This window comes from Chrysochloris asiatica, unplaced genomic scaffold, assembly GCF_000296735.1.
Source record: "Chrysochloris asiatica unplaced genomic scaffold, ChrAsi1.0 scaffold00063, whole genome shotgun sequence".
Lineage (NCBI taxonomy): Eukaryota > Metazoa > Chordata > Mammalia > Afrosoricida > Chrysochloridae > Chrysochloris > Chrysochloris asiatica.
In genome coordinates this window covers 6,993,855-7,007,575 of record NW_006408581.1, presented here as the reverse complement: position 1 = coordinate 7,007,575, position 13,721 = coordinate 6,993,855, and the positions used below count along the sequence as shown (strand labels likewise).

Here is a 13,721-nt window from a genome sequence, read left to right as displayed (position 1 = left end):
TGCTGGAGAAAAAAATGAAAATAACTTCATTTTAGATTTCTTTAGTTTTAGAAAGAACAAATTCTGACAATTTGTTTGTCTTAGGAAAATTTTTATCTTTTTAGTACCGACTCAGTATTAATTGCATGTGTGTATAAATGTAGACCCTCCTTAACGCTATTGGTATCAATTAGGTTCATAGCAAACAGCTATGTCTCTCAAAAGACACACTAAATATGGAGTAGTTTGTCACAATTATTTGGTAATCTCTTTCAGTGTAACTCACACAGCAAAAGTGACAATACTCCTGTTACTCCTCAGAAATGTCTCAGCTCTGCCGGTCTCCACATTCAGGAGAATGAAGAAAATCATTACGAGGTATGCCATGTCTGTATAGAGTCCTTGTTAGTACTGAGAAAATTTCCTGCTTTCCTCATGATTTTAAATATTATCTGTTAACTATTAAAAATATTCTCTTTGCAGACCTATTTTATGGTCATATTTGTATACAGCTGTTTGATTTAACGAGTTTAAGTAAGCAATTATGGAACAAAAAGTCAACATTTATCTCTTTCATTTGAATAATGGTTCAACTATTAACTATAATGTTCTCGTCACTTAATGCAAAGTGATACGTTTTACCTATTTTTAGAGAATGTAATGAGCAACCTTCTTTTAAATGTTCCTTATGTTTTTGTTTAATAATTGATCTAAAAGTTACAAACATCTACTTGCTGAAAGATTAAACTGCTTCATTTTCTACCCTACTGTTACACTGAAATTTTCATTAACATTTTCTTTTTTCTTATTACCTTTTCTTCAATTTGATCCTTAACTTTCTTCTGTTTCAGCTTAAACTAAAAATCAGTTTTCATTTTTCTGAGAGTTCCTACATTAACAAATGCAACATATTTACATTTTTAAAGATAATTTTTAATAATTAACTCTAATACTATCACACATATATAGTTTAATCTATTTTCCATAGTCATAACTTAGATATTACATATCTAGATATAGATACATATTGATATACAGATAATATGAATATGCATACATGTATGTATAGGGAACACAGTTGCTCCATAGGATAAGCACTGGACTGTCAACCACAAGGTTGGTGGTTTGAACCCACCACCTGAGCTCCGCATGAGATAGATGAGGTTTTCTACTCCCACAATGATGTATAGCCTCAGACACTATACAGGAAGCCTAGGAGTTGGATTTGACTTGACGGCACATGTATGTAATTACACATACATCTCTCCTCTCTCTCTCTCAATATATACATGTACGTATTGTAGTAGTGATTATGTGCCATGGAGTCAGTTCAGACTCATAGAGAACCTATGTATGTTTTCTGAGGTACGGCTGGTGAGTTTGAACCATCAACCTTGTGATTCACAGTCCAGTGTTTATCTTACAGTGCCACAGCAGGACTCCATATATGTATATATTGTTGTTAAGTATGTCGAGTTGGTTCTGAACACATAACTATATAGGGTTTCCAAGGAGTGGCTGGTAGATTTGAACCAGCGACCTTGCAGTTAGCAGTCCAGTGCTTCAGCATGCAGACAAGTATTTATTTTCTTCCCAGTTTTCTCAAAGAACTGTTTTGTTTTCATTCCATTAGCATTATTGAAAACATTTTGATCATCATCAGCATTTAAGGTTTTTGTGCGTGTTCTTCATAAACTACAAGAATCTATCATTCACAAAAGACCCAGTAGTAGAATAGACTGGAGACACTAATTAATAGAAATTTGATTGAGAAAGCAAGTTCTTTTCAGATTAACTTTCGGTTGAGTTGGAAAAAAAAAAAGTGATATTTTAGAGTTTTACTCCTTACTTCATCCTCCACATATGTGTTACCCTCTATTTTGCTGTGTGTGGAACTCTTTAGAAATATTCACTTAAGCTTCAGCATGTATTAGTTATCCTGTTTTGCTTTTTATTTATTTATTTTCTTTATCCTCCCCTCTTCCCCAAACCTAATTCAGTTGGAATTTAAAGGGGAGAATGATAAACTTTTAATACTTTGACTTTTCATCGTTGCTGTGTATAACTGAAGTGTCAGTAACACTGGAGTTTCTTCCTATTCTTCATCCTCATTGCAACAGTTACACGATGGTCCTTAGTTTGTTTCAGGAAAAAATATTTTAGTCATATAAATCTTTGAAATGCTAATCCAGAGTGTTGTGAAATTAATGGAAATCTCAGTTCCAAATGCAATTTCTAAAAATTGTATTTATTTTTATAATATTTTAATATCTGAATGAATCCAAACTCACAGATCAGCTCTGTAATTACCCAAGGAGTGTGTTGAGGGAAGTTTTTCTGAAAATCTCCTTTTTTATTGTTATTGTAGGGAATGTTATTGAACTATAGTAAACACTAGACTTTGAACCATAAAGTCTGTGGTTCAAATCCACTAGTTGCTCCTCAGAAACACTATACAAGTTTGTTATGAGTCAGAAATGACTTGAAGGCCCTTAAAAGCAAAAACAATAATTCAAATAATTTTCTATGACTTATTTTTTGTTTTTATTTTCTTCTCATAGATACTTTGTTGAGGCACAGAGCACAGAACACAATTTATGCAGACATTTATTTGACTTAAGTCCTAGAGTATTCTGAGTTAAGTCAGTTTATCAGTTCAATTATCAAAGAGCAGTGAAGATAAATCTAATGTGCTATGTTATAAATACAGGAAAGTAGTCAAATTATTTTTAGAGATCCTTTGTCCCACAGATTCTCATTCTCTCATCTTACTCAAGGCCCATTCTGGAATGGATGCTCTTGGACTAGACTAACCTGTAAGTTCTATCTCTCTCCAGTGGTGTGCGACGGTAAATGATGATGATGATGGTGATGTTGATGGACACTTTTGTAGCATGAGCTATCTGCAAGACACTGTTTCAAGCATCTTATGTTTATTATCCAGGCATGTAAATTCTGTTCTTAATCAGTTTAAGTAGTTTGTGATCATAATGGTTCTATTTTATTAATTATGCACTTTTTTTTTTTTTTTTTTGCATAAACAGAAACAAGCTCTGATGTTTCTTTATACAATAGAACACAAGTAGAAGCAATGCCTACTTTGGAGTTTTATAAGAATTCTGAGGTCATGGTTTCTGTAATATTGCTTAGTATTTGTAGACCATTACCATGGAAGACAATTTTAGTATCCACTTTCTTGTTAGTTCTCAATTGCCTCAAGTCAATTTTGAGTTATGGAGACCCCATGTGTGTCAGAGTAGAACTGTGCCCCATAGACTTTCAGTGGCTGATTTTTCAGAAGTGAACACAAAGCCTTTTTGCAGGGTTTCTGTTGATTAACTCAAACCTTTGATTCTTTGGTTAGCAACCAAGCTGACCATTAAGCCCTTACAACAAGCGTAATAGATATTAACCTAGTGTTAATCATTCCCCAGAATTCATAACGAAAGCTGAGTATAGTTTATAAAATTTATGCACACAAAATGCTGTTTGCTTTCCTTTCCTCTAATATTGGAAGTGTTAAATGTAGAAAGTGTATGTTTTTCCCTATTAAAAATAATCCCACAATTTACTATTTACTGCTTAACTACTTTAATAAAGTAAAAATGAAGGTTTTGTTCTATGTAGCATACATAGACACTTAGAATTTTTAAACTATGATTTTGTTCAAGTGGGAAGTCTTAGTCTACGGTATTTAATAACAATGAACCCTAATGCAGTTTTAAAACTGGTATTATGACATCAGATATAAAATAAAACCAAGACTTATGTGACTAACAAGTTTTTCAAGTGTTCATATTTTATCAGTCTTAGTCTACAATCTTTAACTTCTTTTTCTTGTTAGATGTCATAGAGTTGGTACTGAGTCATAGCAACCCTATGCACAACAGAGTGACACACTGTCTGGTCCTGTGCCAGCCTCACAATTGTTGCTACATTTGGCCCCATTGATGCTGCCACTGTGCCAATCCATCTCTCTGGGAGTCTTCCTTGTTTTCTCCAACCCTCCACTTTAACAAACATGACATCCTGGTGTCTCCTGACAGTATGTTCTAAGTATGAGAGGTGAAGTCTGGCCATAATTGTTGTTTACTTATGAAGACATGTTAATACCAATTATTGAACAGTTCCTTTGCCAGCCACTATAATAAATACTTCTACATAGTAGTGTATTTCATCTAATCTATGGTGGTGATTGTGTGCCGTGGAGTTAGTTCTGATTCATAAGAACGTTGTATAGGGTTCTGGAGCTATAAATCTTTACGGGAGCAGAAAGCCTCATCTTTCTCTTGTGGAATGACTGGTGGATTTGAACTACTGATCTTGTGTTTAGCAGCCCAACTTGTAACCCACTATGGTACCAGTGCTCCTATAATCTATGATACCTACCAGCATAAAAATACTACAATTTTAGTCACCAGGAGGGAATAATATGCTCTCAAATTCAGAAAAGTGCTTTTTAAAAAAATGATTGCTTATAATAGGTATACTATTTCAGAGTGTTAAAGTATGGGAATTTAAAAATATTATAATGGATTGATTATGATACCTCATTTAATACTGACAACTCCATTGTTGTTGTTAAAGTACTATCGAGTCAGTTCTGACTCATAGCAACCCTTCATAGGGTTTCCAAGGAGTTGCTGGTGGGTTTTTAACACAATTAGCAGTCCAATGCTGACCCTACATGTCCACTATAGGGCTCCAACAACGTCATTAGGCACATATTTATTATCACCTCATTAAGCACATATTTTTTTATTATCACCCTCATTTTATAGAAAGGATAAGTAATATTCTCAAAGTCACACACATAATAATTGTTGTTGTTGTTAAGTGGCATCGAGTTGATTCTGACCCATAGCGACACTGTATAGGGTTTCCGAGGAGAAGCTGGTGAGCTTGAACCGCCAACCTTGCAGTTCAAACGGCTTTACAGTCTGACGCATTAACTCACAGTGCCACACCAGGTCTCCCCTAAATATAGCAACAACCACAAAGCTTCAGAAACTCCTAGGTTAACTACCATTAATATTGTTTCAAACACATACACAGAAAGAGAGAAACTATAGGCTAATTGACTGGTAGGCTCTTTGAAAATGATATGTTCATATTGTAAAGCTTAATCTGAAGACAAGAGACATGGAGTAGCCTTCTGTTGGTCACAGAGCAAACCATTGATAATATTGGTATCTGTTCCTAGTTCTCACATGCTGAAATGATCTATGACTTTATCCTGATGCTGCACTTAAAATTTCTAAGCAAGTGTCAAAATAGTTCAAGTTTGAATCCCTTTATTAAGTTAGGTTTCAAATAAGGTGTGGAATTTAAATTGTCATGTTTAAACTTTCTCTCCTGTCATTGGATAAACAGAGCACCCTAATGGTGAAAAGGAGCACAGAAGTGAAAACGTGCACATTGTTTTCATACCATAAATGTATATGAATGTAACCTTTCCTTGAATATTTGATCTACAAATTGTACTGTAATTTCCCTTCTATTATATTCCCTTCCTTCTACTCACGAACCAGCACAGAATGCAGGCAGATAGAGCTTTCAGTGCCTATATTCTGTAATCTGTGGGAAAATGCCTCATGGTTATTGGAATTCACACAAGACTGCCTCTCTATATAAGACCCCGCTCCCTCTTACTGTTTTTGATGCTTGAACTAAAGTATTTTTACAAAGTAGTCTAGTGTTCAGTGTATGAATTTTTGAGATAAGACTTGACTTCTTCCTTCTAAAAATGAAATCTGAAAATCAATGTCAGATGGAAATCTTAGTTCTAAGAGGTAGAGAGATTGGTGGAAGGGTTTTTAAATAAGTGTGAATTTTAGACGCCTGATTCTGGAAATGTGGCAGTTATTGAAAGTATGAAATTCATGGAGGCAGATGGTTGATTAAGATATCCCAGAATGAGTTGCTGCTATACATCTTCAGCCCCAAACTGAAAAAAAAAAAAAAAAAAAAAAAACTGTTTTGATAAGGGAAATATTTTTAACCATTTAAGTAAATTTATGACATAGGTTTTTCTGGATAAAGAAATTCATAAAAATTATTCTTGGTTTCATGGTACTGCAGATTATGCAGTGTGATGGATATAAAAACGTCAAAGGAAGAGTGAGATGAGTGTGTTGTAAGTTGTTTTTGTTGTTAAATGTCATCAAGTTGGTTCTGACTCATAGCAACCCTATGCTGCTAGTTGGCTTGAACCGCCAACCTTGTAGTTAACAGTTCAGTGCTTATCCTACCGCATGTTGGAAGAGAAGGGCAATAGCACATGTTAAACTATTGATCTATTTTTTATTGCTATATTGGTTTTAGACTTGACATCTACAGATTTATTTAGAACAGTCTTTCAGTAAATGTGATTGCTGTTTTCTACGTATCTTCTCTCCTATTGACAGCTAAATTGTGGAAACCCCAGACACAATGAGATCAACTATTGTCATCTACACAGATTTTATTGGCTGCTTTCCAAAAGTAGCTCTCCAGATCTTTCTTCCTAGTTTATCTTAATGCTCCCACTAAAGATGAACTTATGAGTCCACCCTGAACTTAGGTGGCCTAACCATGGACACACTGAGAGTAAACAGCAAGGTTAAGAATCCCATCTGGGCTCACTGTTTGCAAGGTAGTTTAGAACATCCTGTCCCAGCTAATAACACTATGTGGCAGAAAGTAACAATAGCCAAAATACTTTGCTTTTGTCTTACTATTTTCATTTGTTCATCTGTTTGTTTTTGTTTTTTTTAAATCAGTCCAATTATCAATGATTATCTTTAACATAACTCACACTCTGGATCTAAATGATCAGGATTTAGTGTTGAATAGGAGTCGTGATGTTGTGCTGTAGGATAACATTGGACTGCTTACCAAAAGGTCATAGGTTCAAACCTGCCAGCCACTCCTTGAAAACCCTATATAGCATTGCTATAAGTCAAATCAACTTGGAGGCACTTAACACCAATAAGGAGTACTAGTGTGGCATCATAGAATAAATACTTGACCTCAAGATCACTTTGAACTGTAAGGGTGGCGGTTCAATCTCACCAGTTGTTCCTAGGAAACCCTATACAGGGTCACTAAGAGTCAGAACTGACTCTACGGCACATAACAACAACAATAATAAGTGTTGAATAAGAATCCTAGTGTGACTCTGAAGCATAAGTACTGGATTGCTAATCATGAGGCTGGAAGTTCAAATATGCCAGCTGCTCTCAGAAATCCTATATAGGGCTGCTATGAGTCAGAACTGACTCTAGCATACAGCAGCACCGAGTAACAGACAATGAAGTTTTAAGTGCCTATTTTTGGTGTATTATATTGTTGTGTTGTATGGCACTGTAGGATAAACACTTGGCCATAAGGTTGGTTTAAACCATAAGGTCGGCAGTTCAAACTCACCAGCTTCTCCTCAGAAATCCTATACAGAGTTGCTATCATTCGGAACTGATTGTACCACATGTCACAACAGCAACTAAGTTAATTCAGCTCTGAATAAAGAAAATGTCCTCAGTGTTCAAACAAGTATTGCAGTTGATATCAGCTTTCAAATTTAAATAATTCACAGGTAAATTCTTTAGCAAAAATTGTCTGGATTTCTTTTCTTTTCTTTCCTTTAAGTGTTAATACTAATTGAAAGTGATAAAGATATTCACAATTAATAGAGTTTTATGAATAACTTGGAATTAATTTTCAGTTTATTTTTTTTCCTTCTTAAGAAGCTTTTTTTTTTTTTTTTTAATTTCAAAGGCAGTAGAATATTTAAAGTTACACACACACACACATACAGTTAGAATTAAAGGAGTCTTCCAGGTGAATGATCAGGAAGTGTGTAGTGTGTGGTGATGAACAACAAAATTTTTTTCTCAAGTGAATTGCATATGTGCTACCAGAGTTCCTGTTCCTTCAATCCTGTAATCGGAGGCATTATAGGATGGTAGGAACTGTGGTAGCATAATGCTTAAGCACTTGACTACTAACCAAAATGTTGGCAGTTTGAGCCCACCTGTTGCTCAGACGGAGAAAAATTAGGCATTATGCTTCTGCACAGATTGCTGTTGGTAAGTGCTGTCGAATTGGTTCTGAGTCATAGAGACCCTGTGTTGACTTTCCGAAGAGCAACTGGTGAGCTTGTGGTTCAAACTGACCTTGAAGTCCAGAGTGTTCTCCCACAGTGCCACACGAGAACTCTCTTGGGAACTCTATGGGGCGATTCTACTCTGTTTTAAGGGTCACTACAAGACTTGAAAGCAAGAGGTTTGGATTTTAAGATTGAGGGAAGTTCTAAAGATTATTTTTCTTCACAACTCTGAGTTGTTTCTCTGGTTCCAATAAAAAGAGCTAATCCTTCTTGGAAACGAAGAATTACAACTCCTTTCAAACCTCATGGTCTGAATGTGATCTCAACATGCATTTTTAATTATCAAGGACAAAGTCTATATGTGTTTTTTAATGTTTCTCCTATAGGTTTTTGTTATTAGTTCACACAAAGCTGACTCTAACTCATGGTGAACAGAATGTAGCCTTGCTCATCCATTTCCATTGTCATGATTGTTGGTATGTTTCAGTCATTGTGTATTTTGAATGACTTCCAACAGAGGAGATTCATTCATCTTCCCTTACTATATCAAACAATATCCTCTTATGATCCATTAGGTTTTCATTGGCCAATTTTTGGAAGTAGATGACCAGGCCTTTTTTCTTAGTCTTTTTTTTACTGTGGTAACTCTGTTGAAACATATACAATATAGGTGACCCTGCTGATATTTGAAACATTGTGAGTATAGCTTTCAGCACAGTAGCAACATGCAATCCAATAAAATATGACTAAGACAGGTAATGGATGTTCAATAGAATTGGTTTTAAAATTTCCTTATAAATACATATATACATATTTACAGGCATGCTATTATACACAAATTCGAATTTTCAAATAATTTATTGTGCATAACAATGTGTATATATAAAAATAAATAATACGAAGATTATATATAATAGGTAAATAATAATTCTATATAGAGTATTGCATCTCTAAATATTCACTTTCAAATGTATATATTATTTATGATTCCTTATTCGTAAAGAGTGTGTTTTGTTTTCCAGAAGTTAAATTAATGTACTGGAGCAATTTGGGTGTTTTGCTATTTTGTTTTGATTTCTATGAAGCACTCCATTGGAAATTCATACAAAAATTTTCAGTTGGATTCCCTGCATTCCAGCAACACATAAATCAGTTATCTAATTTTCCACTGGTTCAATATATTTTTCAATTACTTCCCACTTTGTAAAAATCGGCCATCCCCTTCTTTTACTTTTATTAAACTTGTCCTGCCAATTCTTTGTTCACCACAGAACAAGTAGGCTTGTTTTATTCACAGGAAGAGTCACATTTGACAGTTTTGCTGATGGTGTCAGCAGTGGTCACAGGCTTGATGGACAGCACCAAACCTTACTGTGGCCCAGTTCCTGCTAATTAGTTGTTTGAAGCCACTCTGTGTGCCACAGGCATAGGCCTATCAGCCAAAGACATCTTTGGCATTCAGAATGACAACTATGATGCAGCTGTTCATGGCGAGAATAGAGTGTACAAAAAAAAGGTGGGAGAGAACCTTTCAAACTAGTGACAATGATAGTACCTTTCCATGAAGAATCTTGTGGCTTCAGAGCTATCATAAAACAATCAAAATGTAGAATACAAAGAGGTGTAAATCAATATCTGTAGGATCCATGAGGAGACCACACACGAAATGGCAATCAATAATTCCAGTGTCAAATAAAGCTACTTCACTAGTACTTTAAAAATCAACTGAAATTGCATATTCTTGTGATTAATACAGGCCAGGCATCTGATTATGAAATTAACATGCAAGCATAGAGTTTTCAGAAGGTTCTGCATATGTCCTTGGATACTAGTGGAGAAGGCTGCAGGAAGCCTTGTATATGAAGTCCTGCAGAGGGAATGACTATAAACAATAGCAATGCTAAATAGAGGATTAGAGTAATACACAAATATGTGACAAGGGCTGTTGTTGTTAAGTGTGATCAAGTTCATTCCAACTCATAGCTACCCTGTATAGGGTTCAGACATGAAAAGGTAGACAGATGTGAATTTTCCTTTAGGAAAGTGTGCTTATATTGTAATAATAATGAGTAAAATTCGTATCCACTCATTGGTGCCTGAACTATGGGACCCCTTATTGAAATGCTATTCAAATGATCTTGAAATCTAGTGGAAAATAAAAATATTTACTGCTAAAAGTAAGGAGCACTGGTGTTGCAGTGATTAAGCACTGTGCTGCTAACTGAAAAGTTGATCAGTTTGAATCCATGCGGTAACTCTGGTAGTGAAAGACTGGACTTCCAACTAAGTTAATTCAGCTCTGGATAAAGAAAATGTCCTCAGTGTTCAAACAAGTATTGCAGTTGATATCAGCTTTCAAATTTAAATAATTCACAGGTAAATTCTTTAGCAAAAATTGTCTGGATTTCTTTTCTTTTCTTTCCTCATAGCAACACTGTATAGGGTTTCCAAGACAATACTGGTGAGTTTGAACTGCCTATCTTGTGGCTCGAATAGACCTTGAGGTCCAGTGCTTTAGCTTACAGTGCCATGCAAGGACTCCTTCATAAAGACTCGACTGCACTTAACAACAAGAAGTTTGGCATGCATTTATAATATATAACCAGTACTAACTGTCTCTGAGCCTATTTCAACTCATAAATGCATTTAAAATATTAGTAAAATATTAGACATCACATTTTTTGTAAATATTTTGAAAGTGCAATGAGAAATTTATAATATGAAATGTTTATATAAACAAATACTTATTTATTTTTACTATCAATGTACAATTTTAGCAATGCTGTGGTTACTGGGTGTCTGAGTGTCAACTCCACTACATGGTGACCACCTATGAGAGAGTAGAACTGCCCCATATGTATTACTAGGTTGTAATCTTTTAGTAACAACAACATTGCTAATAGTGTACATTGGTAATAAAAATTTTAAAATATTTGTTTATATAAACTTTTCAAGGAGCTTTAGTAGTGTAGTGGTTACAAATTGGGCTGCAAACTGCAACATCAGCAGTTCGAAACTACCAGCTGTTCCGTAGGAGAAAGGTGAGGCTTCCTGCTCCCGTAAAGATTTGCAGCCTCAGAAACCCTGTACAGGGTCACTATGAGTCAGAACCGACTCCATATAAACTTTTCATATAGTAAACTTCTTGCACTTTCAAAATATTTTTAAAACTTCTTTTATATATGATATGTCTGAGATTTTTTATTGCATTTATGAGTTGGAATAGACTCAGTGGTAGTTGGTGCCTGTTATGTATTATAAACACAAACTAAACCTGTTATTATTGTTGTTGTTAAGTGCTGTCAAGATGATTCCAACTCATAGAGATAACATATAAGGTTTCTGAAACAGTAAAAATCTTTATGGGAGCAGATAGTCTCAGCTAAATACATACTGTTATAAGATATGGAAATTCCAACATTAAAAGCTGCAATGGATGTTTGCAGTGGAGTTTTTTGATATTTATAAAATATAAGTATCATTATTATACTCTTAGGAATGTGGTGACTCCATAGCATAAGCACTGGACTGTGAACCACAAAGTTGGCGGTTTGAGACAAGACAATCCACAGGAGAAAAATGAGGCTTTCTCATCTTGCAAAGATTTAGAGCCTCGAAAACCATATACAGGGTCCTATGAGTCAGAAATGACTCGAAGACAGTTGATAACAACAGCAAATTATACTCTAAGGAGTCCTTGTGTGATGCAGTTGTTAAGTGCTTAGGTATTAATTGAAACATCAGGTCTTTGAATCTACCAGAAGCTCTAAGGAAGGAAGATGTGGCAATCTGTTTCTGTAATGATTGAAGACTTGGAAATTATATAGGGTAGTTCTACTGTGTCCTATGTTGTTGTTGTTAAGTGCTGTCGAGTCAGTTTCTACCCATAACTGTATAGGGTTTCTGAGGAGCAGCTGGTGAGCTTGAACCACTAACTTTGCAGTTCAAACAGCTTTGCAGTCTGGTGCATTAACCCACAGTGCTACATCAGGACTCCACTCTGTCCTATAGGGTCCTTATAATTAGGAATCAACTCTATGGTAATGGCTAGTATTATACTCTATATTGTTGTTAAGTGCCATCGATTAGGTTCGAACTCATAGAGACCCATGTATAGGATTTCTGAGGAGAAGTGGGTTTGAACCACAGACCTTCTGCTTTGCAGTCCAGTACCTATACCACAGTACCATACCAGGACTTGATAGCCATGTATAATTATTTCAGAGGGCCTGGTGCTGTGGGTTAATGTGCTGTAGTGCAAAGTCAGTTTGCTCTGCAAGATCAGCAGTCCAGACTCACCAACCGCTCCTCAGAAACCCTATACAGGGTCACTATGAGTTGGAACCGACTCGATGACACACATAACAACAAACTTTCAGACCTCACAGACAGCCATGGTGAATCAATTATCTTGGTTCTCTGGTGGTTAATCCTAGGGAAAAGGTACATTGTCTTTCTGTTATGGTCCAAGTGCTTTGCATTCCACTGTCACTGTAAGGTTGTTGTCTTACTGAGAAATATAATAAGAGTGTTTGTTCATAACCATTAAAATGCTTCTGATATATTATACACAGAATGCCTCATAATATTGACGCTAAGATTTGATCTGGACCACGCTTTCTAATAGAAAATTCATTGTGATTTCTTCTGTTTTTATACTAAAACTAATTGGTTTTATTTGTTGTTGCCGTTAAATACCGTGGAGTCAGTTCATGACTCATAGCGATCCTGCACAAGGTTTCCAAGGCTGTAAATCTTTACAGGAGCAGAAAGTTTCATCTTTCTCCCATGGAATGGCTGGTAGTTTCGAACTGCCAACCTGAGGTTAGCAGCCCGATTCATAACCTTGGTTTTATTAGTTTGCTTTTATTAAAATCCAGTAGATATACAGAGACTTGCAATACCTAATTTTTTTTTTAAAAGTTCTTAGGTGTTTTCATAACTACAAACTTTTTCTTAGTTTTCATATCATAACTGAGATCCCACTAGAGTAAAATAATCAAACAGAAACAAAAGGTCAAAGGAGTCCTGGAGTGGCACTGTGGGATAAAGCACTGAACTGCAAGATCGGTTGAACCACAAGGTTGGTGGTTCAAACTCACCAGCTGCTCCTTGGAAACTCTTTACAGGGTCATTATGAGTCGAAACCAACTCAATGGCACTTAACAACAACAACATGGCTTTATAAATGCCATATAACAAAGAGGATCTTCTCACTCATAATAATTATATGATGATAGTTTATAATTCCTTTATAAATGTCAATTCTGGGACCAAAAAGCTATCATTTTATTTAAGTCTGACTTGTCTTAAATTATAATCTCTTTTCAATGCTCCTACTCTTGGATATGAAACTGTCAGTTTAAAATAAAATTGTGTTTCTTCTCAACACTGTCCCTTAGTCTTGTCTTCACTGGACTGAGAATTCTCCCCACATTTCCTCAAATAAGGGTCTGCCTTCACTCTTCCTTTTCCTTAAAGAACTATATATGATCCAGGAGCACTTTGGTGCTGTCTGACAGGGACCAGGGAAGACAGAAAAGACCAGTAAACCTATGAACCCATGTTTACACAAACGGAACCAATAAGAAAAAAAAAAAAAAAAATGGGTGGAAGTATTATGAAAGCTAAAAATTGCTATACCAATGCAAGTTAT

General features: G+C 35.4%; 1 protein-coding gene across 4 annotated transcripts in view; it reads left to right on the top strand.

Moving 5' to 3' along the window:
* PCDH9 (protocadherin 9) overlaps positions 1-13,721 on the top strand; it is a 1,452,459-nt gene that overhangs the window by 526,156 nt on the left and 912,582 nt on the right. For 2 of the 4 annotated variants that reach the window (XM_006864303.1, XM_006864301.1), the window contains exon 2: positions 256-357. The exons of the other annotated variants lie outside the window; for them this stretch is intronic. In XM_006864303.1, the coding sequence (XP_006864365.1) occupies positions 256-357 (102 nt within the window). The remainder of the gene's footprint in view (positions 1-255; positions 358-13,721) is intronic. 4 annotated transcript variants of the gene reach the window in all.